We start from the raw sequence: 26,042 nt of genomic DNA on the forward strand, positions 1-26,042 counted from the left end.
TTTTCCAGTCTTCTTATACTTTACACCCCATTACCTATCCCAATACCATAATTTGTGATTGAGTGACACTGGCCATCCTCCTTGCTGCTCCTTAAACAAGACATTCAGTGTCATGACTCAAGAAACTTTCATTTGTGGTCTGCCGTGTATGTATGCTCTCCCTTCTCATCCTTGCCTCCTAGCTTAGATGGAAGTCCAAGCTAAAATGCCATGACATAATAAAAATGTTTACAGATCCATTTAATTTTAATGCCTTTCCTCTATTGTTTCCTATTTATTCTGTGTATATGTTGGTTGTACTAAATGTCTGAATTTTGTCACCCCTTTTAGACTATATAGGTCAGCACTGGCAAACCTCTCAGAGATTGCATGATCAAACTGCACCTTCAAGCTGCCTGTGAGAACCCCACATTACTCCAAACAGCAGAGTAGAGGAAGTCCTCATATTAGGTGCCAGGCACAGTGGAGAGGGGGAGGGGAGTAGCCCCCTCCAGCTCACTAGGACACATATTCCACGCCTTCACCAACAAAGGGGAAGAGGTCATCAAGGGCAAGGCCCGTCTTTTGAGGCTTAATAAATGCTTATTGATTTAACTTTAACTTGGTTTAGAAGATCTCATCAAATTCTTTACAAATTTCTATAAAAGTCCTCTATTATTAAGCACTTTAGCATGAATTACAATATTATTTATGACGATCTTTGATTTATGTGCATCATGACTACTGCAAGGGAAATAACCAAGTGTCCAATGATAATGATGCTTATTGTTGCCATTAAATATATCTTAAAACCAATTCTGTCACCTCCTTTAACTCTATAAGGAGAACCTATCTGCTATTTTTTCATTCAGATCCAATTTCCTCAAAATACAAGAATGTCAACATTAATAGTTAATTTACCAACACTGTGATAATGTACTATTTGGGAAAGGATCCAGAATGCATTGTAAAGTATTTATCCATTCTTAAACATTACTCAAAATTCACAGCAACATCCCTTGGGGTTATCTTCACCTAAGTTCCCTCTCTGTCATGATGTCTAAGATCTCTAAAATTCATATAGCAATATTTTCTCAAATATTTCAAACCAAACTCACTGTTTCAGTTGTATTTATTTTACCAATCAATTTAAACATCCATATTCACATTAAACAATTTGGAAATCACTGTTGTGTTGAAATGATAACAACATGTAAAATTAAACAAAATAGAAGATAAAAGGATTCATTTGAACAAATTCATTTGAACATGTTAAACAAAATGCTAAGTCATGAAATCCTCTTAATTTAGCATACACTTCTCTGAAAGACAAAAAAAGGTCCTAATAATAGTAAGAAAAAATATCCATTACACACCTCATTGGCTCCACTGAAAAGAGGTTCTCCAGTGTGCATTTCAACTAAAATACACCCAAGGGACCACATGTCAATAGCAAGATCATAAGGCATTCCCAATAGTACCTCTGGAGAGCGATAAAAGCGACTCTGGATGTACTGGTATATCTGAAATATAATTTTAAAAAAAGTTTCAAGTAATTTTTTAGTTTTTCTTGACCTCTTGACCTCAATTCTAAGTAATAGGTGAACTTCTAGAAGCACTGGCTAATAGTACAGGAGAAGTATAACTGGCAACATTTCCCTGATCGATTCTATTAATGACTTTTGATATTTTAAATCTTTAATTTCTTTCTTCTTTGTTAGGACAGGAGGGGAAGGGAGAGGAGATCTAGTTCAGGAAATTAACAGAGTGAAAGAGTGAGACAACTGCATTATCCCAAACCCACATTCCCCTAGAGCGGCAAAGGAAGGAGTGTTGAAGAATATCTGTTAAAGACTTCATACATGATTACAAGAGTACAAAACACAGATATTAGAATTAAAAGTTTTCATTAGTATTTTAAAATAAACTATTAGCCTTGCAAAGAAGATATAGACCCTAGTAGTTCTAAATCGAATTCATTATTAGCTATGGTTTCCTATTAACCTGACAGATATACAATTAATAATAATAATAAAATATAATTTAAATTTAATGTATCCTGGGAGGAATTAGGCTTATAAGGGTCCAAGAAATTCTTTTCTTATTAATTCTATATTCCTACATCCTACCTGTAAACTGATATTTAAAGTTGAATTTTGAAGAAATTCATAAAACAAAAACAAGCATTACCAACACTGATAACTCCATCTTAGAAGCAACACTATTAAGGCAAAAGGGCAATAAAGGCTAATTAACTAGGGTTAAATGACAGGATTACGCAGCCAGGAAGTATCTGAAGTCACATTTGAACCCAGGACATTCCATCTCAAGGCCACAATATCTATCCACTGAGCCACCTGGCTACCAACACATAATTTTTTTAAAGTGCTTTAAAAAACAACTCTAAATACTCCTTTAATTTTTACAGCTAAAGTCTACTTCACACTAGAGCAAAAATGTAATTTCCCCAAGTAAGGTCCTAAATTAAAATGCATCTTTTTGAGTTAATCACATTCTAACTCTTTAAAATAAATTCCTTAAAAATGAAATATTCTAACTACCATATGAATTATTGGGTTTAATAAGAGAGCTAAAACAAAACAACCACAAACCCTAGAATTCTTCTTAGGCTTTCAAATCACTAGATGGGATATATACCACAGAAAAGTATGTAACTGCCTGTTTTCTCTTTTTCTTCAAGAAAAACTACACAGACTCAGAATCATTTTAGAATCAAAATCTAAAGAGGTCCTTTAATGAAACATTAAGAATAACATGTCTTCATGGGGCAATTTTTTATATAACTGCTTTCACTTTAAGGTAAATAAATGCACAAGTGCATTGGGTTAGCATTTAGATAATTTGTATATACAATCATAGTAATTTATATCTATGCTGTGTATGTATGTATGCATGTATATATGTATAATCTTGACTCATGCATTAGAATATAAGTTTTTTTCATGAGGAGTTGTTTCCTTCTTTGTACCTGTACATCCAACTCCATATAACAAGCACTAAAAAATACCGGTGAGTCACTGAATTGGAAACTAGTATTGTGGGGAAAGAAACAGAATTTACTGGAGAAATGGGTTTAAATCGTGGCAATTTATAAAAATTCTATGGAATTCATAGTCTCTGGAATTAAAATAATATCTAAATTCATATCCTTCTCTTACTTTAACTTGATTTCAAATGAAAGAGCTCGACGCCAGTGATTGGCAAAAGTTTTAGAGGCCAAATGCCCAAACAGCAACCCTTGGGTTGCACGTGAGCCCCCCTGCCTTACCCCAAATGGGAGAGATTTGGGCTGCTGGGCAGAGGGGTGGGTGATGAGGGGGGTCCTCAGGCTCACATGGAGACAGGGAAGGGAGCAGCCTCCCCGGCATGGTTTACTATTTTCGATATAAATGGTTTCTTCCCTCATTTCCTACTTTCTCTAATCACCTCTTCCTGCTCCTGGCATTTTTCTTGTCATTTGCCCTGCACTTGCTTACCAGATGTCTTAATAGATTAGCTATGAGACTCTGGAACTAAGGACACTCTATTAGTGAATATCTCATGGCCCAATATATCAAGATGGCCCCATGCATATTTCATATTCCACTGTGACATTGTCACACCATCTCCCTCCATGCAACTTCCAATTGTCTAGATGTTATCATCTGCCTTGATGGCCTCTTCTCACCCCCCTTTCCACCTCTGGAACCTTAATCAAATCAATAGTTTTTGTTATTGGAAAAAGTATGTCAATCATCTCCCTCCCTTATGGTTCTACTCTCCATCCTATCTCTTTACAAATGGAAGTACTGAATGGTTGTTTCCCCCATTAGAAAATAATTCTGAAGGAAAGTCCTGTCTCACTTAAAAGGAAGTACTTAATAAATACTTTTTCTTTCATTGCAAAAGCTAGCAACTCTTGCTTTCCCCTAAGCTCTTAAAAATTACTTTAATGGTGGGCAGCTGGGTAGCTCAGTGGATGGAGAGCCAGGTCCAGGGATGGGAGGTCCTAGGTTCAAACCTGGCCTCAGACACTTCCCAGCTGGGTAACCTTGGGCAAGTCACTTGACCCCCAATGCCTAGCCCTTACCCCTCTTCTGCCTTGGAGCCAATACCCAGTATTGACTCCAAATCAGAAGGTAAGGGTCTAAAAAAAAAAAGCACTACTTTAATGAACTTTCCTACAGGATGGCAATCAAGTGACAGTAAAGACTACTAAAAACACCATCAGTAGATCAGGGTTTTATCTACCAAAGAGGCCGCTCTCTTGTGGCTCCCAAGTGCAGGGTTTCTTTCTTTTTTTGGTTTATTCTTTCCAAATTTGAGATAAAGGAGTTTGAAATTAGGATATGATGATAGAATTTTCAAAAGGTCAATAGAATGAGCATGAGGTCATAGAACAAAGTCCAGAACTGAAATGAATGAAAACTAGTCAAGCAATAGAATGTTCTTGCAGCAAAGATACCAGGTAGTAAAAAAAGAGGAGGAATCATCAACTTTATATGCTATAGTTAGAAATGAACGTGAGAGGACAAAGGCTCTAGGATTTGGTTCAAGTTTGAACTCATTTTCCCCAGGAAACAAAGAGATATAGATGGAAGTTTGCTCATAAGTGATAGGAGGGAATATTTCTTCTTCTGTTCTTACTGTATCTTCTCAGGAAATATCTTTTTGTAAAATCTGTTTGACATGGAAAATGACACTAGCAATTTATATATGGGAGAATAAACTGGAATAGGGGATCAAGCTGTTGGCATCAGAAAGTCATCCAACTTCTACAAGGGTACCCCTAAAAAAACCTAGGAACATGGCAGCTTTACTCTTGACATAGAGTGAGTAGGATGGGATAAGGATACTAGTACACTTAAAAATCAGAATAAGAAATTGCTAAATTTGGGGTACCAACCGAGATCTGACTCTCCAGATGACACAGCCTCTTGGGCCACTCTTTCTTAGTACTGCCTGCATTTTTACTCAATCTCCTTAGTTCACAGAGAACTGGAATACATCTTTTACTCCCCATGCCCATTTCAGGTTCTCCTCCTTACTTCCATCACTCAGTAACTTATCCTTTGAGTTCCAGCTATTTATATCTAACACCAAATCAAAATCTTAATAGCTGGTATCTACAAACCTTCAGGTCAAAATTCCTTTCTCAATGAGTTTTGAACCTGGCTCAAGTTTTCTCTCCTCTCTAACTCCTATCTTCATACTTATGGATTTAAACATACATATTAACTCTTCCTTAAAAGCCATAACCAATCAGTTCCTCAATCTATTCACTTCCCATGACCTATTCCTCCACTTAAGCTACAAAGATGATCATACCCCTGCTCTTGACATCACCTGTAAACCTGTCACCTCCATGTTAAAAAATTCCCAAATTCTTTTATCTGATTATGTTCTATTGACTTTCCACTCCTATCTCTGCCTTCCCTTACCAAATCCTACTTCATCTATACCTCCAATCCCTTTACACCTTTGTTACACGTTTGTACACCCTTAAGAGGTTCTTCCAAACCTTTTCATCTATCCTCAAGACTCCAAGAGATCCCTCTACTCCCACTCTCTCCTCAACTGAGAATCCTGTCTGACAGGGCCATTCATCATAAACTTCTAACTTCTTTCTCATCTCATATCATCTAAATGCACTCTGCAAATAATTCTTTCACCACTCTGTCACACAGAGGTGGCCTATACTCCTTAGTAAGGTAAAGCCCTCTACCTACAGAAACGATCCTATTTCATCCCATCTCCTCCAAACAGATTGCCCCTTCTGTCACCCTTATTTTATCATTTATCTTTATTCTTTGTCTACAAACACGTTGTCTCCCTCATCCTCAAAAAAAATCCTCCTTTGATCTTTCTATCCTCACATTCATATTAGAACTCTGGGCATTTGTGGCTAAATTCTTTGAAAAGATCATCTAACAAATAAGAAGCTCTTATTTTATCTTCTGTCATTCTCCTTTACAATCCAGGTTTCTGGACAGTTCATTTCACAGAAACTGCTCTCTCTACTTTTAACACTGTTGATCATCCTCTCCTTCTTGGTACTCTCTTCTCTTTAAGTTCTCTCCTGGTTCTCCTTCTCATCAGAACACTTTCCTCAAAGGGAACTTTGCTGGATCTTCATCTAAGGTATCTCCTCTAATTATAGGTATCCCACAAGCATCTACCTTGGCCCTCTTCTATTCTCCATTTACACTAATTCACATAATGATCTTATTAGCTCATTTTGTATTAAATTTTCATCTCTATATTAATGATCTCATATTTAACTATTCTGCCCAACCTTTCTGCTAACTCAAATATTTCGCAGACGTGTTAAACTCAACACATCAAAAACGGAACTCATCTTTTCCCCAAATTCCACCCACTACCTCCAAATTCCATTATTACTGCCGAGGGCATTATGACCCTCCCATTCCTCACAGGCTGAGGAACTAGGTGTGTCTTCAATTCTTCACCACTTTACCTCCCCCCCACATCCAGTTTGTTGTGATTGCCTATTAATTTTCATTCTCAAATATACGTCTCCTCTCCTCATACTGCTGTCACTTGGGTGCAGACGCTCATCCCTCAACACACCCTATTAGCTTGGTGGTGGGTCTGCTAGCCTTGAGTTCCTCCCCTCTTCAAGCCATCCTCCATTTGACCACCTCCCACAGTGCTGATCTGGCCATGCCAGTCCTCCCCCCCCCCCCCACACTTACCCCACCTCACACAGTGATATTAGTCTCCTTACTATTCTACAAGCAAGGCACTCCAGTTAACTCCAAATATTCTGTCTATCCTCCACATGCTTTCCTTCCTTACCTCCAATTACTGGCTGCCTGGCTTCCTTTAGGTCCCAACTAAAACAGGACCCCTTTCCTAATTCTTCTGAATTCTAGTACCTTTCTTCTACTAATAATTTTAAAAATCTATTCTACATAATTTTGGTCTATATTTATTTGAATGTTATATCTTCTCTATTAAAATGTGAGCTCCCTGAGGGAAGAGCTTATCTTTTGATTCTTTTTGTTTCTCCAGCTCTGAGCATAGTACCTGAAATATAAGAGGTGCTTAATAAATGCATATTGCCTGGCTGCTCAGTGGATAGTTATGGGCCCTCCTCCCAAAAATTCAACAAAGGTCCCCAATACAGTAATTTTGTGGACACCAGATATTCTATTACCCCTAACAGGACTCTTATTATCATTCCTCCCCTCCCAGGACTCCTAAGTGTCATTGCAGCAAATGGAAACAAACATTTCTGCTTAGTATCTTAGCACTACAATATTCTTTAACTGGGATGGAATGATTTAATGACTTGATCTTTTCAAAATGATTTAATTCAATTTCACATTATCCCTGAATATACTTTCCATAGTAATTCTATACCAGCAACAGCAACATCTTATAAATTCACGTATTTCACTTTTTTCAAAATTCCCCATTAGTGCCCTTAATGTTTATGTAAGATGCTTCATTTAATAGTTATTTTTCCTAAGGAACTTCTAGGGTCTAAGAAATCCTTAAGAATATAAAGAAAGGCCTATTTAGAAAACATGGTCACAGCAATGACATTTTTTGTTTTCCCTCTAGGAAAAAGATGTGGAAATATAATTTTGATTTTTGTTTTTTACAAAAGGAGTATGAAGAATAGATTCTTCTCAAACTCAAATACAATAATGTAAAGTATACATTATACTTTAATGTAAAAATAAATTTCAAATGACTACAGTTTTAACACAAGTAGAAAAGACTGCTAAGTTTTTCAATCAAGAACATTTATCAGTAATATCATCTTTTAATAACTTAAAGGCATTTTTTGCAAAATTGATGAAAATAACTCAAAGTAGAAATGAACTACACTACTGATATCATTTGTAATCTGTATCTAAAGGTCTTGTGTTGCTAAAGAAAAAAATTAAATTACCTAAAGTTCAAATCCTATTGAAACTACTTTTTTCTATATTTTTTCTTTATTTTTTAAACTATTTTTGAAAGTTGGAACAATACATACCCTCTGTCCCAGTTGACAAGAACTTCCAAAGTCAACAATCTTGATAGCGCTGCGTTTAGGGTTACAGAGAAGAATATTCTCAGGTTTGAGGTCACAGTGAATGATACTAAGTTCTGGAGTTGCAAGGAAAAGCAGTGCAGTGCACATCTGTTGTGCAAATTTTCGTGTCAGGTTCAAAGAGACACCTCGAAAATTTGTGTTCCTTAACAAGTCATAAAGATTATAAGACAACATTTCAAAAACTAAGCAGAGATGGTTTCGGAACATAAAGTGGCGTTTCAAATGCACTGAAAGAAAAGAGAATTTCACATCAGAAACATATATGTGTATGAATATGTATAATATATATATCACCAAATAATTAAAACATTATGTTTTATATATAAAACTTTAAAAGACTAGATTTAAGAACTAATGCTAGGATACTAAGGTACTTCATTCAATAATTTAAGAATCTCTAAACATATTCTATTTCTATTGAGGTAAAATTTTATATAAATTATTTAAAATAGAAAATATTATTACAGAAAATATTTTTATTCTGTGAAATTTGTAATATGAACTGTCCAACATGCATTAACTATTACCAATGCTTCTTGTGGAAATAAATATGAATGACTTCAGTCTACAAAATGGAATTACATAATCCAGTGAGTTAGAGAGAGAGAGAGAGAGAGAGAGAGAGAGAGAGAGAGAGAGAGTGTGTGTGTGTATCATCATCAGACAAAAACTACTAATGGGGAGTGAGGAGGTCCAGAAGACAGTGGGCTAGAATGCATTTGGGAAATCATATAATGTTGTGATGGGGCACAGTAGATGGCAAAATGTTTAGAGTGCTGAGCCTGAAATCAGGAAGATTCATCTTCCTGAATTCAAATCTGGCCATTGAAACTTACTACCTATGTGATTCTAGGCAAGTGACTTAATAACTCTGTCTTGGTCTCTTCATCTAAAAAATAAGTTAGAATGGAAATGGCGAAAACTACTCCAGTATCTTTGCCAAGAAAACTCCAAACGGGGTGAAAAAGAGTAGGAATTAACCAAAACAAATGAAAAATACAATAATAAAGTTATAATATTCCAAACAGTCCCCTGACACAAAAGTTGTTTAAAACAAATTTAAAATAAAAAATTCTCTTTCAAAAATTATTGGGGTGAGGAGGATGGGGGGGGAGGCGGCAGGAGACTAAAACCTAGGTAATTCAGTGGATACAATGACCTGGGTTCAAACCTGATCTCAGATATTTCCTACCTGGGCAAGTCACTTAGACCCAACTGTTTAGCCCTTACTTCTCCTCTTCTGCCTTGGAAACAATACTTGTATCAATTCTAAGGCAGAAGAGTTTAAAAAAAAATGGGACCACAATTCATGAAACACTTGTCTCCAAAGAATCTAAAGGTATCATACAAAAGGATATAAGATACAAGTAAGAATTGAATCTTTATGAATGATACATAAAAAAGTCATTAAGTAACATCCTCAGGGAGACCAGGAGAGATAGCAGAATATAGCAGGAAGAAAGTCGAATTCTCCTCTACATAACTATGTCAAAAAGATGCAAAAAAAAAAAGTGACATTGATTCCTGATTAGGAAGTCCAAGAAAAAAAATTACAGTACATCAGTTTACAGCCACGGTCAGCACAGAGAGGCATGAGGTCTGGGGCACTAGTAATGGTCATGCAGTCTCTAGATTGAAAGTGGGGGCAGAACCATGACTCTATGCAGGAAGCAGTACTAAGAGGGTGCTCACTACTCCCATCAGTGCTGAGTAACACAACCAACATAGATGGGAGGGAAGACCTATGCCTATAGTCACAGATGTTTATCTATACTGAGAAAGGAGTAGAGTCTTTGGTTCTGACTATGGGATCAGTTTTTTGGATCATCGACAATGGCCGAGTAGAAAGTAAGTCCGCTAAAACTCCAAGCAGCAATCAAGCTGTGGTGCTCAGATGCAAACCAAGCCAGTAACTTGTAGAGCTCACAGCTACAGGGAGAAGCTCTCAGACTAAGGTTTATATCAAATCACTTCAACAACACTGCTCTCCAGCTTGAACTAAGCTCCCCCTGAGAACCTGTTATAACAGAACATTCAATACACTAAAAGAAAGCAGAACAGTCCAAAAGGACATAAGCCCAGCTTATGCACTCTGAAGTGGGCAAAGTATGGCCCTAATAAAATGTACAGTCAGGAAACAGGCTGGAAGAATCAAAAAAAGAATCTCACCATACATAGTTATTATGGGGGTAGAGCTTAGTAGATAGAAAGCCAGGCTTAGAAATGGGAAGTCCTAGATTTAAATCTCACCTCAGACCCTTCCTGGAAGTATGACCCCAGGCAAGTCACCTAACTCCAATTGCCTAGTCCAGAGATGGTGAGCCTATGGCACATATGCCTAAGGTAGCATGCAGATCCCTCTCTGTGGGGACGCCCACAGTCATCCACCAGAGTTGTTACATGAAAGCCAGAGAGACTTAGAGCTAGTCCCCTCCCCCTCTCCACGTGCCTGAGGACTTTCCTCACTTCCCATACCCCTCTGCCCTGTATCCCAATGGAAGTGCATTCTCCCTCCCCTGTCTGGGATAAGGTGCTGGGGGGAGGAAGAGGCGAGAAAGCACTCACATGCTGTGTGAGGGTGCAGTGCAAACAACAGCCTATTCAGTATGTGGTAAAGGTGATTTCTATGGTAAAGTTGGAGAGGAGCTAGGTTTGCAGGGAGCATAGCTCACAGCTGCAGGGGAGCAGAGCACTGTGGCCAATTTCCTCCCCTTCTCTACAATCGCCTTTGATCACCCACCCTCTGCCCAGCACCCCAATAGGAGCGCTTCCTCTGTCCCCTGTGTGTGTGTTGGGGGGGAAGGAGTGCAAGACTCAGTCACTAAGAAGGGCATAGTGTGCCACTTGTGGTGGGTGGTACTCCATCTCAATTTGCCTAGTCCTTACTGCTCTTCTGCCTTGGAGCCAATATTTAGTACCAATTCTAAGAAGGTAGCAGTTGTGTTTTTTGGGTTTGGGTTTTTTTTTTTTAAGTTATTACAGTGAGATGAACTCAAGACAAACCCAGAAAAATATCTATAGGCAAAATCTCTAAGAACACAGCTAAATTAACATAGAAAAAGAACACAGTTAAATTAGAATTCCTGAGATAAAGTAAGAAGATTTTTTCTAAGGCTTAAAATTATTTTATAAAAAATGAAATGAGAACTCTCATATTAATATGGAAGGAGAAAATGAGAGCCATGGAAAAAAGAATTGGAAAGAGAATTAACAGCTTACATTAAGAGCTTACTCGAGAGCAACACAGTCCTTTAAAACTTGAATAGGCTAAATAGAAGTTAATAACTCCATGATAACAAGAAATATTAAATCAAAGTTTAAAAGATTAAAAAAAGAAAATGTAACCTATGCCATAGTAAAAATATCTTACAAAACTTACAAACTGAAGAAAGAAATTTTAAGTAAGTCTGGAAAGCCAGGACCAAAAAAGGGTGCTAGAGATCATATCTGAATGATAGGAGTAATCTGGCTAGATCAACTTAGAAATGGAGGACACAGAAAGAAAAGGAACAATCTATTGGCTACCTCCTGAGAGAAACTACACAATAAAACTCCTCAGGAACATTAAAGTCAAAATTCAGAGCTTCTAAGGTAAAACAAAAATGACTACAAACAGCCAGGAAGAATTCAACTACTAAGGAACCAGAGTGAAGGTCACACAAGATTTAGGGAAGCCACTACAAAAAGAGTAACAGAGATTCAGAATATGATAATACAGAAGACAAAAAATATAGTTCAACAACAAAGAATAATAACTTATCAGCAAAATTATATATAATCTAAAAAGGGAGGTGAGGGCTGTACCTCAAAAACACAAAGGACTTTCATTCTTAACTAATAAAAAGACTAGAACTGATGTGCACTGACATTAGGGATCAACAGAAGGAATCTAAATCACAGGGATTGGAAGGTTTTTGTTCATTTGTCTTTTAAAAAAGTTTAGATGATCTTAAAAGATGAAAGGAAAGGAATATATTGAGGGAGGATGGAAGAGAAAGTAAAAATTTGTTAAACTGCAACTAAAGTAAAAAAGGCAAGGGCACAATTGTGATCTCAGCAAGGCAATAATAAAAATGAATTTGACTAAAAAAGGAGAAATTATATTTTGCTAAAAGGTATCATGAACCACAAATTAATATCAACACTAAACATATCACAGTGCATCTAAATATTAAAAGCTTAAAACATCATATAGGGAATAAGTAAGTAAAACTGTAACAACTTGGGACTTCAGTGTACTATTTTCAGCTCTAGATAAAGCTTACAGAAAAACAATTAACAAGTACCTAAAGGAAATTTTTGAAACATTACATGATCAGACCCCTGTAGATTACTGAAATGGGAATAAAAATACCTCTTTCTTAAATATGCATAGCATTATTCTAAAACTCACTTATGTGTTAGAGCATAAAGTCCTTAAAAACAAAGAAAAGCAGAGATCCATTCCTGTTTAAAAATAAAAGAAAACAAATAAACATATCTTTCCTTATTTTGATTAATAGTTATCTACCTAAAACAAGGAGTAGTAGTATATCTAAAATGAAGAAAAATTAGAAGCCTTTCCAATAAGATCAAGAGTAAAGCAAGGATGTACAATAATATCACTACCATTTAATAAAGTGTTAAAAATGCTAATGATACTGTTAAGAAAAGGAAAAGAAATCAAGAAAACAAGTATAAGCAAAAAGTAATCAAAATCATTAGAACTTTATGCTCAACTGAAAAATTAACTAAAATAAAAAAATTTAGCCAAATGACAGGATGTAAAATCATCAATTTTAGCCAAATAACAAGTTATAAATTATTATATAGTAAATGTCCACAGAGATATCCACATTTCTGAATATTACCAACAAAATTCACCAGGAAGAGAAAAAAAAATTCTATTTCTATTTTTTATTCAGAAATTTTATTCATTTCTATTTTTAAAATGACACAAAGAATAAAATGTTTGCTATAAATATTTACTATAAAATACTTTACACAAGGGTAGATTTAAGTAATTGGAAAAATATTAATTGTTCATGCATAGCCTAAGTCAACATAATAAGAAATATAATACTACTTAAATAAATTTACATATTCTGTTATATGCCAATCAAACTACCAAAAATTACTTTACAGAGGTAGGAAAAAATAATTTTTTAAAAATTATTGGGAGGAATAAAAAGATCAAGAATGTCAAGGGAAAAAAAATTTTAAGTGAAAAGGAAGGGAATCTAGGAATACTAGATCTCAAAGTACTTATTAAAACAAAGTGGTAGTAATTAGTAGAGGTTGGTCAATGGAAAACATTAGGTACATGATAAACAGGAACAAATGAACATAAGAGTCTAATGTTTCATAAAGTTTAAAAATGGAAAGCAGAAATATTTCTCACATCATATACCTACTTATGGTATTAATTCTTCAGGTATGGAGGGAAGTGGGAGGAACAGAAGGCAGAAGTGAGAGGAAGAAAAAAGGTTCCTTAATTAAAAAAATTAAATTAAAAATAAATGTCAAATCCATTAATGCTTAACTAGACAAAGAGGTGACTTTGCAACACTGCAAGAATGAGGGATAACTAATAGATAGGCTGAGTTTTCAACTAGTATTGATAAAAAGCAAACAAACAAAAAACCCAGGAAAACTGTCAGCAATCATTAGATCTCTTTTATGGGGGAATTTGTGAAAAGGCCAGAGAAAAGACTCATTCAAGATCAGATAGACTATAATCTGCAATACTAAAAGGAACAACCACAATTTAAATCCTGAGGTATGTAAGAATAACAAAATGAGGAACCACCAAATAAGGTGCTGTTTTTAATCCCTTGAAAACTATACAAGACAAAAAAATATATACAAATCAAAATTATGATTTCTTAGTTGCATTTATAAAATTACTAAAGAACTTTATTTTTCCTTTAGAATGTACAAAATTCTCTACAGGATTATTTGTACAGGAAAATTTATAAAGGCTTTCTTACTCCAGGAAAGAATAATACTTAATACTAGAAATGGAAAAGAGACATAAGATGTAGATACTATGATTGATAAGCTCCCCTCCCCACTCCTTTAGCTATTTTCTAAATGCAGGTCAAAAATTGTGTTAAATAGTTTGAGGGGAAGGATCACTGAACTAGGAATCAAAGATATGGTTGGGTCTGAGTATCTTATCACTGAAAGAATGGTAAATAAAATGGTTAACAGTTATCTCTTACTGTTGATTTAACTGATGTCATTATGTTCAGTAAACTGATTCTTTCAACATCTTTTTCTAATTACCCCCAAACAAAGGCATAAACAGATATACTCATTCCTATTAGAACCAGTAATTTGTTGATCTAAAGTCAGAAACTTTTAATTGACACATTAATATCTCATATGATATTTTAGAACATATTTATTTGTTAAGGCTCTATTAATCATCAAAGCACTGTTCTAGGTACTAAGGATAACACAGATAAAAACTAATAATACTGAAAATATTTACAAATAATTTGGGAAGGGGAGAAAATATATCTAGTGGGGCTGGGTGTTGAGGATGGAAAATAATATATCTACATCTTATAAAAATAGAACATAATGGGGTATTTGAGAAATCTGAGTCAGGAGATTCATTTTTGCTGTGAGGGAAGTTATAGAAGATGAAAGGTTTTATAAAAAAAGACCTTGGATTAGAAGAAAGGTGAATTCAAAAAGGAGAACTTCTAAAAGGGAGGCATTTATACTATAGGAATTGTTTTGTATAAAGGTACAGAGAAGTGGGATAATGAGAGTACCTGAAGGTTTTTAAAACAACTTGGTCAAGTACATATTTTTTTGAAACATTATTTTAGGACTTATGGAAGGGAAAAGAAAGAAATGGGGGACAAGGATGGTAGAAAGACTTAAAACAAAGATGAAAGTCTCCTGGGTCTTAATCAAGATATATTTCACTATATTATAATGATTAGCCTTTGTTTTTATAAGTGAATTTTACTATATCAAAATTACAAACTATCACTAACTACTCTCAATATTGAAAGAGATCTTTTAGCTCAAGGTTTCAGAGGATTCCTATCGACAACAAAGAGCACAATTCATTTACAGCTGTCAATCTTGGACAATATCTATTAATAGACCACTTTACCAAAGAAGTATATTAGAAACCTTTCCCATTTTTTCCTGATATGGTGAGTCTAACAATAGAGTACTCTTGCTTGTCCGTGTCTTATCTCATTTTTTTCCATCGTTTCTTCTACTTATACAATTCTTTGATAATAGAATTAGAGCAGGAAGGGAATTTGGAGGCCAGCTAGTAGTCCCCCCCCCCATTTGCAGATAGTAAACTGAGGCTCAGAGATGTTAAATAAATTGCCTAAAATCATAAGGGCAGTATGAGAGGCAGGATTTGAAATCAGATCCCCCAAACCCAAAGCCAGGGCTATTTTTACTATACTAAATCCTTTACTCTTGGTTCTTTTTTTGTATCATTCACATTCACCACATGGATCTTCCCTGTGCTCTGTGTGCTCCTCATTTCTAATTCCTTGCCTCACTGATATATAGCCACGTACGTACTTACGTGTATGTGTGTAAAAATAAGTCTCTGCTTTTAAGGTAAATTTCAGGTCAGTAAAGGAGCTTTGCCATTTCTCAAAAGCGAAATATGGTCTGTTCTACAGTTCAACTCTGGGGCCAACTAATTGTGCCTCAACACTATCCATAAACTCTTTGAAATGCACATGGAAATATGAACTACAGAATTCACCTTTCTCGTCTGGCTGGGCCAAATCTTTTGAATGACAATGATCTCCACCAGGAGGTTTGACATGGTTCTCAAGCTGTGTTGGAAAAGCCATGGCACATGTGCCCAGGGTGCTAGAGTGAGGTTGCTCCATTCTACCTCCTTGGCGCCAGAGGGCATTTTTTTGCATTCCCCACCTCTCTGTCCAATGTGAACATTTCCTCCCTCCACTGTTTGGGGTGATGCGGGCAGGGGAAGCTCACAAAGGTGCAATTTGAGCATGTGTACCTTTAAAAGGTTCACCAATGCTATTCTCGAGCTTAATGAAATAAATACCCACAAACAGATTTGGAGCATGTCAATATCAATAGGAAATTTCCTTTCTATTTAGACCCTACAGTGGAACATCATGAATGAATACTTCTGATGAGAATTAATATCCTTGTCATATCACACCTAATGTAGCTATGTATATCTATAAAAATATGTGCACATATCTTAGGTATATATGTGAATGTGTTCACAATCCTGGGTGTTTTTTAATCAGTGGTCCGCTAAGACTTCTGGGATATTCTGTATACATAACACCCTGTTCTTTAAGTGGGTATTTGTTATATGTAACCCTATAAAATTCAAGTTACTTCTCTTATAAACTCAAAAGAATCTTAAGTTATTTTAATTAGTATTATATGTTGGGTTTTTTAATCTGTCAAGCAGAGTTATAGTATACTAAATCAAATGCTTTTTAGTTACCAACAATAATCATAAATAAGTACAAAGGGAAATTTATATTCTCTAAATCTTTTAGTTTGTTAAAAAAAAAAAAACACATACCTTCTGTCTTAGAATCAATACTAATATTGGTTCTAAGACAGAAGAGTGGTAACAACTAGGCAACTTGGGTTAAGTGACTTACCCTGGATCACAAAACTAGGAAGTATTTATAGTCACATTTGAACCCAGGACTTCCAGTCTCTATTCCTGGCTCTCTATTAACAGAGCCACCTAGTTGTTCCTCTTTTAATTATTTTTGAAACAGTATGACTGTGATCCATTACTGAATAATGAATTAGAAAGCCTAGTTATTCCTTACTAAAACATTCTCAGCAAAGACATTCTGAATTTGGGCATAGATGGTTCACATGAAAATTTTGGATACATGGGAAAATAGGCATATCTATCTCTAAATAGGGTTATTAATGTTCATTCAGGTGCTTTTTTTCAATATTAATAGTCAGATATTTTCTCATGCCCCTCTGGGGTTTCCCCTTCCTTATATATCATCCCCTAAACACATTCATAATTATGTTGCCTCCATGTCAGATCTCCTACACACACATGCCAAATCAATCTATTTATGTCTTAGTCATTCTTATCCTCTTGTATAAGCATATCCGAAACTGGAATGTTGGAATTCTCTTCAATGAAAAATAGTTGGATGATATTTGCAAATCTTTCCCATTTTCTTTTGTTTGTAATGCTCCTTCCATTTTTATGCTTGATTATTCCTAAGGTGGCCTTATACATTCAAATAGCTTACTAAGTTTTCTTTAAAACTTTTTTTCCTACACTATATCTCTTCTTTTTAAAGATAATATTGCTCATAATCATCCATCAATAATCTTATATTACAAATGAGATTGTATTCTAACAGTCATTAACAGCCACCTGTAACTCTTTGTCAAATACATCAGGTATCTGCAGACCATGTTGCTTTCTACTCTCTTTCATCTGTTTACTGAGTCAATTAATTTGTATTGGATAAGCTTCTGGATAAAATTCTAATACTAGGTGTCATTTCTATTTTCCATTTCCCATATTTCAATTTAAACCACTTGTTTAAGAAGTTAAATATTAAACTATTTTATATATTATATCTTATTTATTTTTTTCTTTTTAAAAAACTAATTCCAGTGTTCTGATTCTGATGATTTCAGAGGTAACTCCCATATTAATAACAAGTCTTTTATTATCTATTGATACAAACAAATAAAACTATCTCTATTGTGTTTTGGGGAGGAGGATAAGCAATCTCATACCTTCTTCCTGAACTATGCTTTCACATATATTTCTTTCTACCCATATATTTTCTAAAATTCACACTAAAATAATCAAATTAATACTTTTACTTTGTGTCTGTTGATTTAATATGGAGGGTCTTACCAAAGTCTCTGTAAAATTTCGTTATCACTTGATCTTCATAAATGTTGGTTACTGCAATTATTTTTATGGTGGCCATTTTGCACATACTTATCATTAGTACTGCACTACATGAAGACCAGATAGAGGAGGTGGTACTATGTGGTCTCTGAGGTCCCTTCAAGCTTGAAATCTGTGATCATGTGAAATAATATTTCTTGTCATCTTCAGGCATATAATAAAACCCACTCTGCCAACTCCTATCTTTGCTTCTACAAGAAGTGCCTAAAACCCATCTTTCCATTTCACTATAACTTGCTTCTTTTTTTAAGGCAAGATGTCAACATTGATATGATTAAACTCCAACAATATGTCCACTTGTTCAGTGGATAAGAAACTCATATTTAGAATTACAAATTAAATTACAATTTATTGATGGTCTTTTAAAAATGTGACTCTTAGCATTCAAAGTCCCTTTCTTTTGCCAGCTATTCATCATCACTGAAGAAGCATTAGTAAGGGGCAAGGTTTGAGTGAGGGTTTTATTTAATATTTTTCTTTGTTCCATGGATTTCTACGGCTAAAAGAAATTTATTATCAGGCAGCAAGCCTTTTGGGTTGTGTGCCTTTCTATAATACACTAGAATACTAAATGCTCAGAAAATAGGTTGATGACTGTAGCCATTCCTAAAAGGCAACACAATATACTATTTTTTAAAATGATCTAGGAAAAAAAGACCAAGGAGGGAGAATCTAAGTATCATAGGACTACCTAAAAAACTAAACCAAATAATCTACATTTCATTAAATTATGACTGAAAATTAGACTGATATTAGAAAAGTAGGGCAAAATGAAAACAGAAAAAAATCTACTTGTTACCTCCTGAAAAAGAAAAAAAGACAAACAAAATGAAAACCTTCAAAAAGGTAAAAGCCAAAAATCCAGGGTTTCAAGGTCAAAGAAAAAAATACTTCAAGCCACCAAAGAGTTTATAGTCAAGATCATACAAGATTTAGCAGCTACCATTCAAAAGGAAAGAAAAACATGCAATACAATAATACCAGTGCTGGTAAACCTATAGCACGTGTGCCATCGCCTCCCAGAGTTCATTCCTAGAAAGGCAGAGGGACTTGGGCAGAGCTGCACCATTCCCTCTCTACTGTGCCTAAGGACTTTCTTTCATTTCATCCACCCCTCTGCTCAGCAGCCCACTGAGAGTGCTACCTTCTGCCAGGGTGGGAGCGATTGGGGTTGAGGGGATTGTACAGCACAGTCTCTTAAAAGGTTCGCCATCACTGCTATATGTCAAAGGGCACAGAATTAAGGTTCTGAATCAAGAATGGTTTACATTTACAAAAACTGAATATAATCCCACAAGAGTAATAATGGATTGTTTATTTGAACTTCTAAATATTCCTGATAAAGACATCAAAAGAAAATAGATATTTTGAAATCAAACATAGGAATCAAGAGAAACACACACAGAAAACAACATATTTGAACAACTGGAAAGTACTACATGATGAAATGTTTATAGTATGAGAACAAGTGTCCCTTGAGAACCCTAAAAGAGGTTCACTAAAAGTTATGTAACACAATAAAAAATAAGATAGTGACTTGTAACAGGTCTAGAGCTATCTATGACAAAGATTACATCATCTGACCTTAATTAAAATGGAACTCTTGGAAGCCAGTTGTGTTATAATTTGATGGGGGGGGGGGGGGCGGAAGGGGTAAAAAAAGGAATACAGTAAGAAAGGGAGAGAAGGGAACAGGATAGAAATCACTAATTCAAATAATCAAGGTACATGAGAAGAAATTATATCCAATAGAGAGACATAGAAGAAGAAATCAGAACCATGTGGAAACAGGAAGAAATATAAATAATTCCAAAATGTGGTCAGCTACTGGAATAAAAGGGAAGAATATTTTCAGTGAACCTGGAGAAGATAAATTTACCTCCTAATACTTTATTCAGTTTTTAAAAATTATTTTGTGCACATGTGTAATATTCACTTAATATTAAATATTACATAATAATTGCAGGACAGTGACTTATTCCAGGGCAGTGCCCATCTGCATCACAAAACAAAAAAATAAGAAAAATCATTTTTCCTGTAGTAATAATATATCCGACATTAATGCAAACTTTAAGATTTATATTACTTCAATACAACAACCTGAAAAGTAGGTACTAGTTACTTTTATTCATATTCTTGAGAAAAAGAAATTGAAGCTAAAAGCATATCATCATGTATTCAAAAAATATGATATTGTTGGCTATCCTCTCCTAGATAGTCTATCTTCTCTGGAGTTAGTGTCACTGCTATCTCCTTTGACTTCTCTGAGAACTTCTCAATATTCATTAGAACTTCATCTATATTTTGCCACTTTACTAAATAATCTGTCTGTCTTCTACCTCTTGGTTCACTTTCTTCTTCCCTCATTTCCATCAGTGTTAACTACATATGTGCTTTATGTGTGCGTGTGTGCCTGCAGGCTTGCTAAATGCTTGTTGACTGAATGACTCGATAATCTCAAAGATTTCTTCAGGTATCATCAATATAACGATAGGGTCTATAAAGAAGACTCCTGGATTTATAGTGACTCCTGAGCCTTACTCCCACACTAATAACTGCCTATTGGACATTTCAAACTAGATTTCTTATAGGTATTTCAAACTCAACATGTCCAAAAGAGAATTCATTATATTTCACAATATATTTCACATCATATTTCCCTTTTCCTAATTTCTGTTAAGAGCACCATCATCATTCCAGCCAGCCAAATCCACAACCTCAGCATCATCATGAATTTCTCTGCTCTCAAATCAAATGCCACGTTTCCAGAATACTTCACATTTAAATCTTTCTTTTTTGCTTAAATAACGCTAATTCATACATCCACCATCTCTCACCTAGTATAATAAACTAATAGCTGATTATCTGCTTATCTCTCTCCAATCCAATCCACTGTACTGCCACTACTACCTCTTAACTACCATAACAATATTCTAAAAACAGAAGTCTGACCATGTTATCCCCACCGTACTGCAATGGATCCCAATTATCTCTATAATCCAAAACAAACATCTCGTGGGACACGTCTGTCTTCTAACACCTTTCTGATGTAATTATACAGTACTCTTCCTGTTCTGTACACCACAACCAAATGGGGCTTCTTGTTCTATTTTTTACACACAACAGTCCATTTTCATCAACACTTTTGCTAAAGGTGAGCCCCTATCACTGGCATGCACTCCTTCTGTCATCAAGTCTTAGAATACCTAGCTGACTTCAAAGTTCTGCTTAAGTACCTACTTATAAATTAGACCTTTCCTGATACCTACCAGCTGCTAGGGTCATCCCTACTCCTATTACTTTTTACTAATATAGTATATATTTACATATGTGCCCATTATTTCCCCAAGTAGAATGTAAGCTCATTGAATGAAAGACAATTTCATTTCTGTCTTTGTACCCCAAGTTCCTGTTAGAGTCAGATATACAAAAGACAATGTTTCCTCAGGGCAGTCAGAGGCAACATTAACTTAAATTACAGACTCTCCTATAAAGTGCTACAAAGGAAAATGGTGGATGAATATAAGCCTTAAGGAAAAAAGATTAAACAAGGGTCCTGAATAAATGGAATGCCTAATGGGGGAAAATGAAGGGGGGAGAATATATGGAAGAAAAAATTATAAAGGGAATTAGTAGTTGACCATGAGATTTTAAAAAGCAAACAAAACCTTAACCAAGTAATAAACACTCTGAATATTAAAATACATCAAAGAGAAGGCAATGATTTCAACATGAAATTGTAAAGCAAGGTCAAAAGCCTTAAAAAATATAAAAGTAAAATTTAAATATGTCATAGCAAAACAATCAACCTAGAAAACAAACCAAACAGAAAAAAATTTAAGAATTTAACACTATGTGACCACCATGACTAAATAAAATAAAATTTAAATTTAAAAAGCCAAAAACATCCTACTTAAATAAATTTTAAGAGGAAACTGCCCAGAGCTCTTGAAAGCAAAGGGCTAAGTGGAAATGGAAAGAATGCACCAGCTACCTGATGATAAAAATGTGGAAACATCAAAGCTAAAATTCTCAGCTTTCAAGTCAAAAAAAAGTATACTTAGAAGCCAGAATGAGAATCATGCAAGATTTGGTAGCCACCAAAGGATATGGATTCATAGTTAAGAAGAACTTACTCAGCAAAACTGAATATAATGCTATGAGGGGAAAAAATGGATCTCTAATGAAATAGAGAACTTCTGAGCATTTCTGATAAAAAAATAACCAAAGCTTGAAGAACCTGGTGTCTTATTCAAACCTAAGAGTGGAGAAAAGTATAAGAAATACAAAAAGATAAACATAAATGAAAAATGATACCGGGGAACTCACTAGGGAGGAAGGGAAAGAACAGTTAAGGGAAATGGAGGGGTGAGGGGGACTCCTGCTGGTGCAAAGTTTACACAGTGGCATCACACATTTCATTCATTCAACAGAAAAACAGAAAAAATACATGTCACTCTACTGGAAAATATATTTCCACTCAACAGTAGGGAAAAGAAATAAGAAAGGTTGGGAAAGATGAGGGAGGGCAGATGGGGGTTGGGGGGTGGGATGGAAGAGTGGTGAATGAGTCCTAAGCAAAACAAATACCATGGCTCTTCAAAAATTTTTATGGCTATTTTTGCAGTGGCGAAGAATGGGAACCTGAGGGGGTACCCATAAACTGGAAACTGTATGAAGAAGTTATTATATATAAATGTGATGAAAAGAGCTGAATTCTTTTCATGTAATGACGAATCAGGATTCCAAAGGACTAATAATGAAACATGTACCCACCTTGTAATAAGTGAGATGAAGGACTCAGAAGGCAGAGTGAGACAAAATATTTTCTGGATAAAGCTTGACTTTTTTTTTTTTAAGAGTCTATGAGGGGTGGAGAAAATGTCTTTTTTGATCATATAATGTCATTTCTAACTCTTGCATATTTTTCTGGTATGTATATTTATAAATTCTTCAATTTCTATTTGCTCTGTTTCTTTAATAAATTAAATTAACAGGAGGGAGGAGTAACAGGAAGGAGGTTAGCAAGGATATATCATACCAAAAGCATGTAAAGATGCAAATGAAGAAATGGATGACATATGAAGAAATAGATGGAAAATAGTACAGATCTGCCAACAGATCTTCTCTGATTTAAAGTAATTATCAATGAAGGTGGAACCACTATCAATTAGACTATTAATACCGCATTTTCCAGAGAAGGAGTAGAAAAGATACTACAGATAGAAAGGGAAGTTGAAGTAGATTAGATATACAAAGAAATCTGTTCTAGATGCAATATAATTTTTAAAGTATTAAAAGGAATTTATTTTTTAAATGCCTGGAAGGGAAGATCCTATATGAGGGTGGAGGGGAGAGAATCAGGGAACATTATTACTCGCCCCCCTCCAAAAAGACAATCAAAGAGGACATCTATATTTTCTATGCCTACTTTCTTTTTCTACATGCTTATCTACCTAGATTTTTTGGAGAATATTCATTAAAGAGTATCCTGGAAGAAAAGAAGAAAGTATAACCTACTTTTACCATTTATTTTACATGATATTCCTCTTTAGTCACAGAAATAGGTGCAAAGTATATAGGGAATGCAAGATTTCATTTGATTAAAGGAGATATTTCAGATGTGCTTAGCACAGTGTCTGGCACATACAAGGTACTTACTAAATGCTTTTTTCCTTTGTCCTCTTAGATATGCTTGTCAAATATAAAGAAGCATTTGACTGAGCAGGGTACAGCATTATCATAAAGGTCTCCACCAATGTTTCTCCCAAGCAACATATTAAAACTACCCAATATTCCTTGATACTAAAAAAAAAATAACTTGAATGATCATCCTATATGATTATCAATAACAAACAAGATATGCTTATCAAAGGTCTTCATTTTCACAAAAAAAAAATCTTTCAAAGGAAAATTTAAGAGGGTTTTGCAAAATATGGTAAGATCTACCACATGTCCTATTTACAAATGACATCATGCTCCTTTCATCAAATCCCAGAATACTATGGGATAGGGATTCTTAATATTTTGTGTGTCATGAACCACTCAGGAGTACGGAGGTATCTATGCAACCGAATGTTTTAAGTGTACAAAATAAATGATCATTACAAAGAAAACCAATTCTATTGAAAACTATTTACCAAAAAAAAAATTTTTTTTTCACTCTCCTGGATCCCAGGTTAAGAAGTCCTGGTAGATGGGTCTCTTAAATGAGATCTACAACCACTTCAAAGTGATCTGCCTAGCAAATCTATATGGAAAATAGTAATCTGATAAAGGTCTATTATCCAAGACTATGGCATGCACATGGGAGACACCATTTTAATAAAATGGGAATAGAACAGAGTAGAAGAAATGAGGAGAACCAAATTTGGTAAACTATGTAATATTTTCAAAAGATAACAAGATGCTCCCTACTAACTCAAAGTACCATCTGCTCAACCTTTAATTAAAACACTAATAAACTTATAGTGATGCTGCAAATCATAAGAATTCTATAACTTCAAAATAATCACAATTGTAAGTAGCACAAAGATAAATGGAGAGGTATATAATAGATACAAGATTTTAGTAGCTACTAATAACAACTTGCCTAAAAGGAATGACAGTAATGATAGTTATCTCAGAAGCGTATGATCATAACAGAAGGTATACTGGCCATGTATGAAGAGAACAGGAAAAGGCAGACTAAACACATTAGAAACCACAGAATTATAGAGGTAGTGCTGAAGAACAATTGATAGATTACCCATAATTTATGGGAAAATACAGGTGGGTTTTGGCTTGTATCACTGATGTAAGTATCCAAATTGATGAGAATCACAGATTCAATATGTATTCAAATATGAGTTGCTTTATACACTGATGGCTTTATGGAACATAAACTTTTTTTTTATATTTATATGAATGAGTTCTAAAAAACTGAATGATACTGGGAAGAACTGAGTCATATACACAACTTTATTAGTCTCCAAATGCAATCTCTAGTTGTCTATGTTACCTGGACATTTTAATAAAGCACCTTAAAATAAATACCATTTGATTTGAAGATTGAAAAGAAAACAATTAAATATTGAAGTTTTATTTACCTATGTAATATTTCATTTCAGTGTCATGTTTGTTCATAAGCTCAAGAAGTCGTACTTCAATCTGGGCTTGATTTAAAAAAGCCTTCTTGTTCTTAATAATTTTAATGGCAACCCACTCCTGCTCCACACGATCATATGCCTTTACAACCTGTAAAATCAAAAGAATTATTATGCAATGATATCTACACTTTATTCATGAAGGCTCCATTTCAAACTAAATCTGTACAGAAACCCATCACATAGTCAAGTAATTAAATATATCATTATTGTTACTTGCCTCATTTTATAAATATGCAAAATGACACCCAGAGGTTGAATAGTGATAGAGGAAGTCACTGGCAGAGCTGGGTCTAGAACCTAGGTTTTCTTTCTGCTTACATCTACATTGCCTTTATTTTCAGGTGATTTAACATTGGTTTTATTATTATTAACAACTATAAATTTTTTATTTTTTTCCACTCTTCTTAATAGAAGGAAGTTAAGGTGTCAGCTTTGCCTCAACACTTTATATGGATCTTTGTTTCATATGATCTTTTAGGAGATCACATTTGGCAGACTAGTAAAGACATCAAACACCTTAACTTTACCTTGTGGGTCATTTTGTCTTTCTAAAACAAACAAACAAACAAACAAACAAATTGAAGGCATTCAGATAGGCACGACTGCACTGATTTTGCCAAATAGCTAGTTTCCAGAACCACTGGTCTTTAATAATACTATTTGAAATTTTTTTAAAAACCATTAGTAATTCTGATTCATAGTACCATATTAACTTCCATCCCGCCCCCTGCAATACCATCCAAAACAAATAAAACAGAGGAGAATTTTGATACATTAAAACTAAATTAATAATAAATGAAAAAATTTGCATATACAATATTTTAAACAGATATAAAATGGTTAAATTTCCTTTTTTAATTAGTTTTACACTTTGTTAAAGTTCCTAGATATCTTCCTCTCTCCCTCTCTCCCC

The 26,042-nt window shown here is 34.7% G+C and overlaps 1 protein-coding gene across 13 annotated transcripts in view; it reads right to left on the reverse strand.

Annotated features, from left to right (window-relative positions):
* The window catches only part of DYRK1A (dual specificity tyrosine phosphorylation regulated kinase 1A), a 226,068-nt gene that overhangs the window by 12,134 nt on the left and 187,892 nt on the right, over positions 1–26,042 (reverse strand). For all 13 annotated transcript variants that reach the window (XM_056797064.1, XM_056797061.1, XM_056797068.1 and 10 more), the window contains 3 exons: positions 25,070–25,217; positions 7,991–8,277; positions 1,356–1,502 (listed from right to left, as the gene is read on the reverse strand). In XM_056797064.1, the coding sequence (XP_056653042.1) occupies positions 1,356–1,502; positions 7,991–8,277; positions 25,070–25,217 (582 nt within the window). The remainder of the gene's footprint in view (positions 1–1,355; positions 1,503–7,990; positions 8,278–25,069; positions 25,218–26,042) is intronic.

The sequence above is a fragment of the Monodelphis domestica genome, chromosome 4, assembly GCF_027887165.1.
Source record: "Monodelphis domestica isolate mMonDom1 chromosome 4, mMonDom1.pri, whole genome shotgun sequence".
Classification (NCBI taxonomy): Eukaryota; Metazoa; Chordata; class Mammalia; order Didelphimorphia; family Didelphidae; genus Monodelphis; species Monodelphis domestica.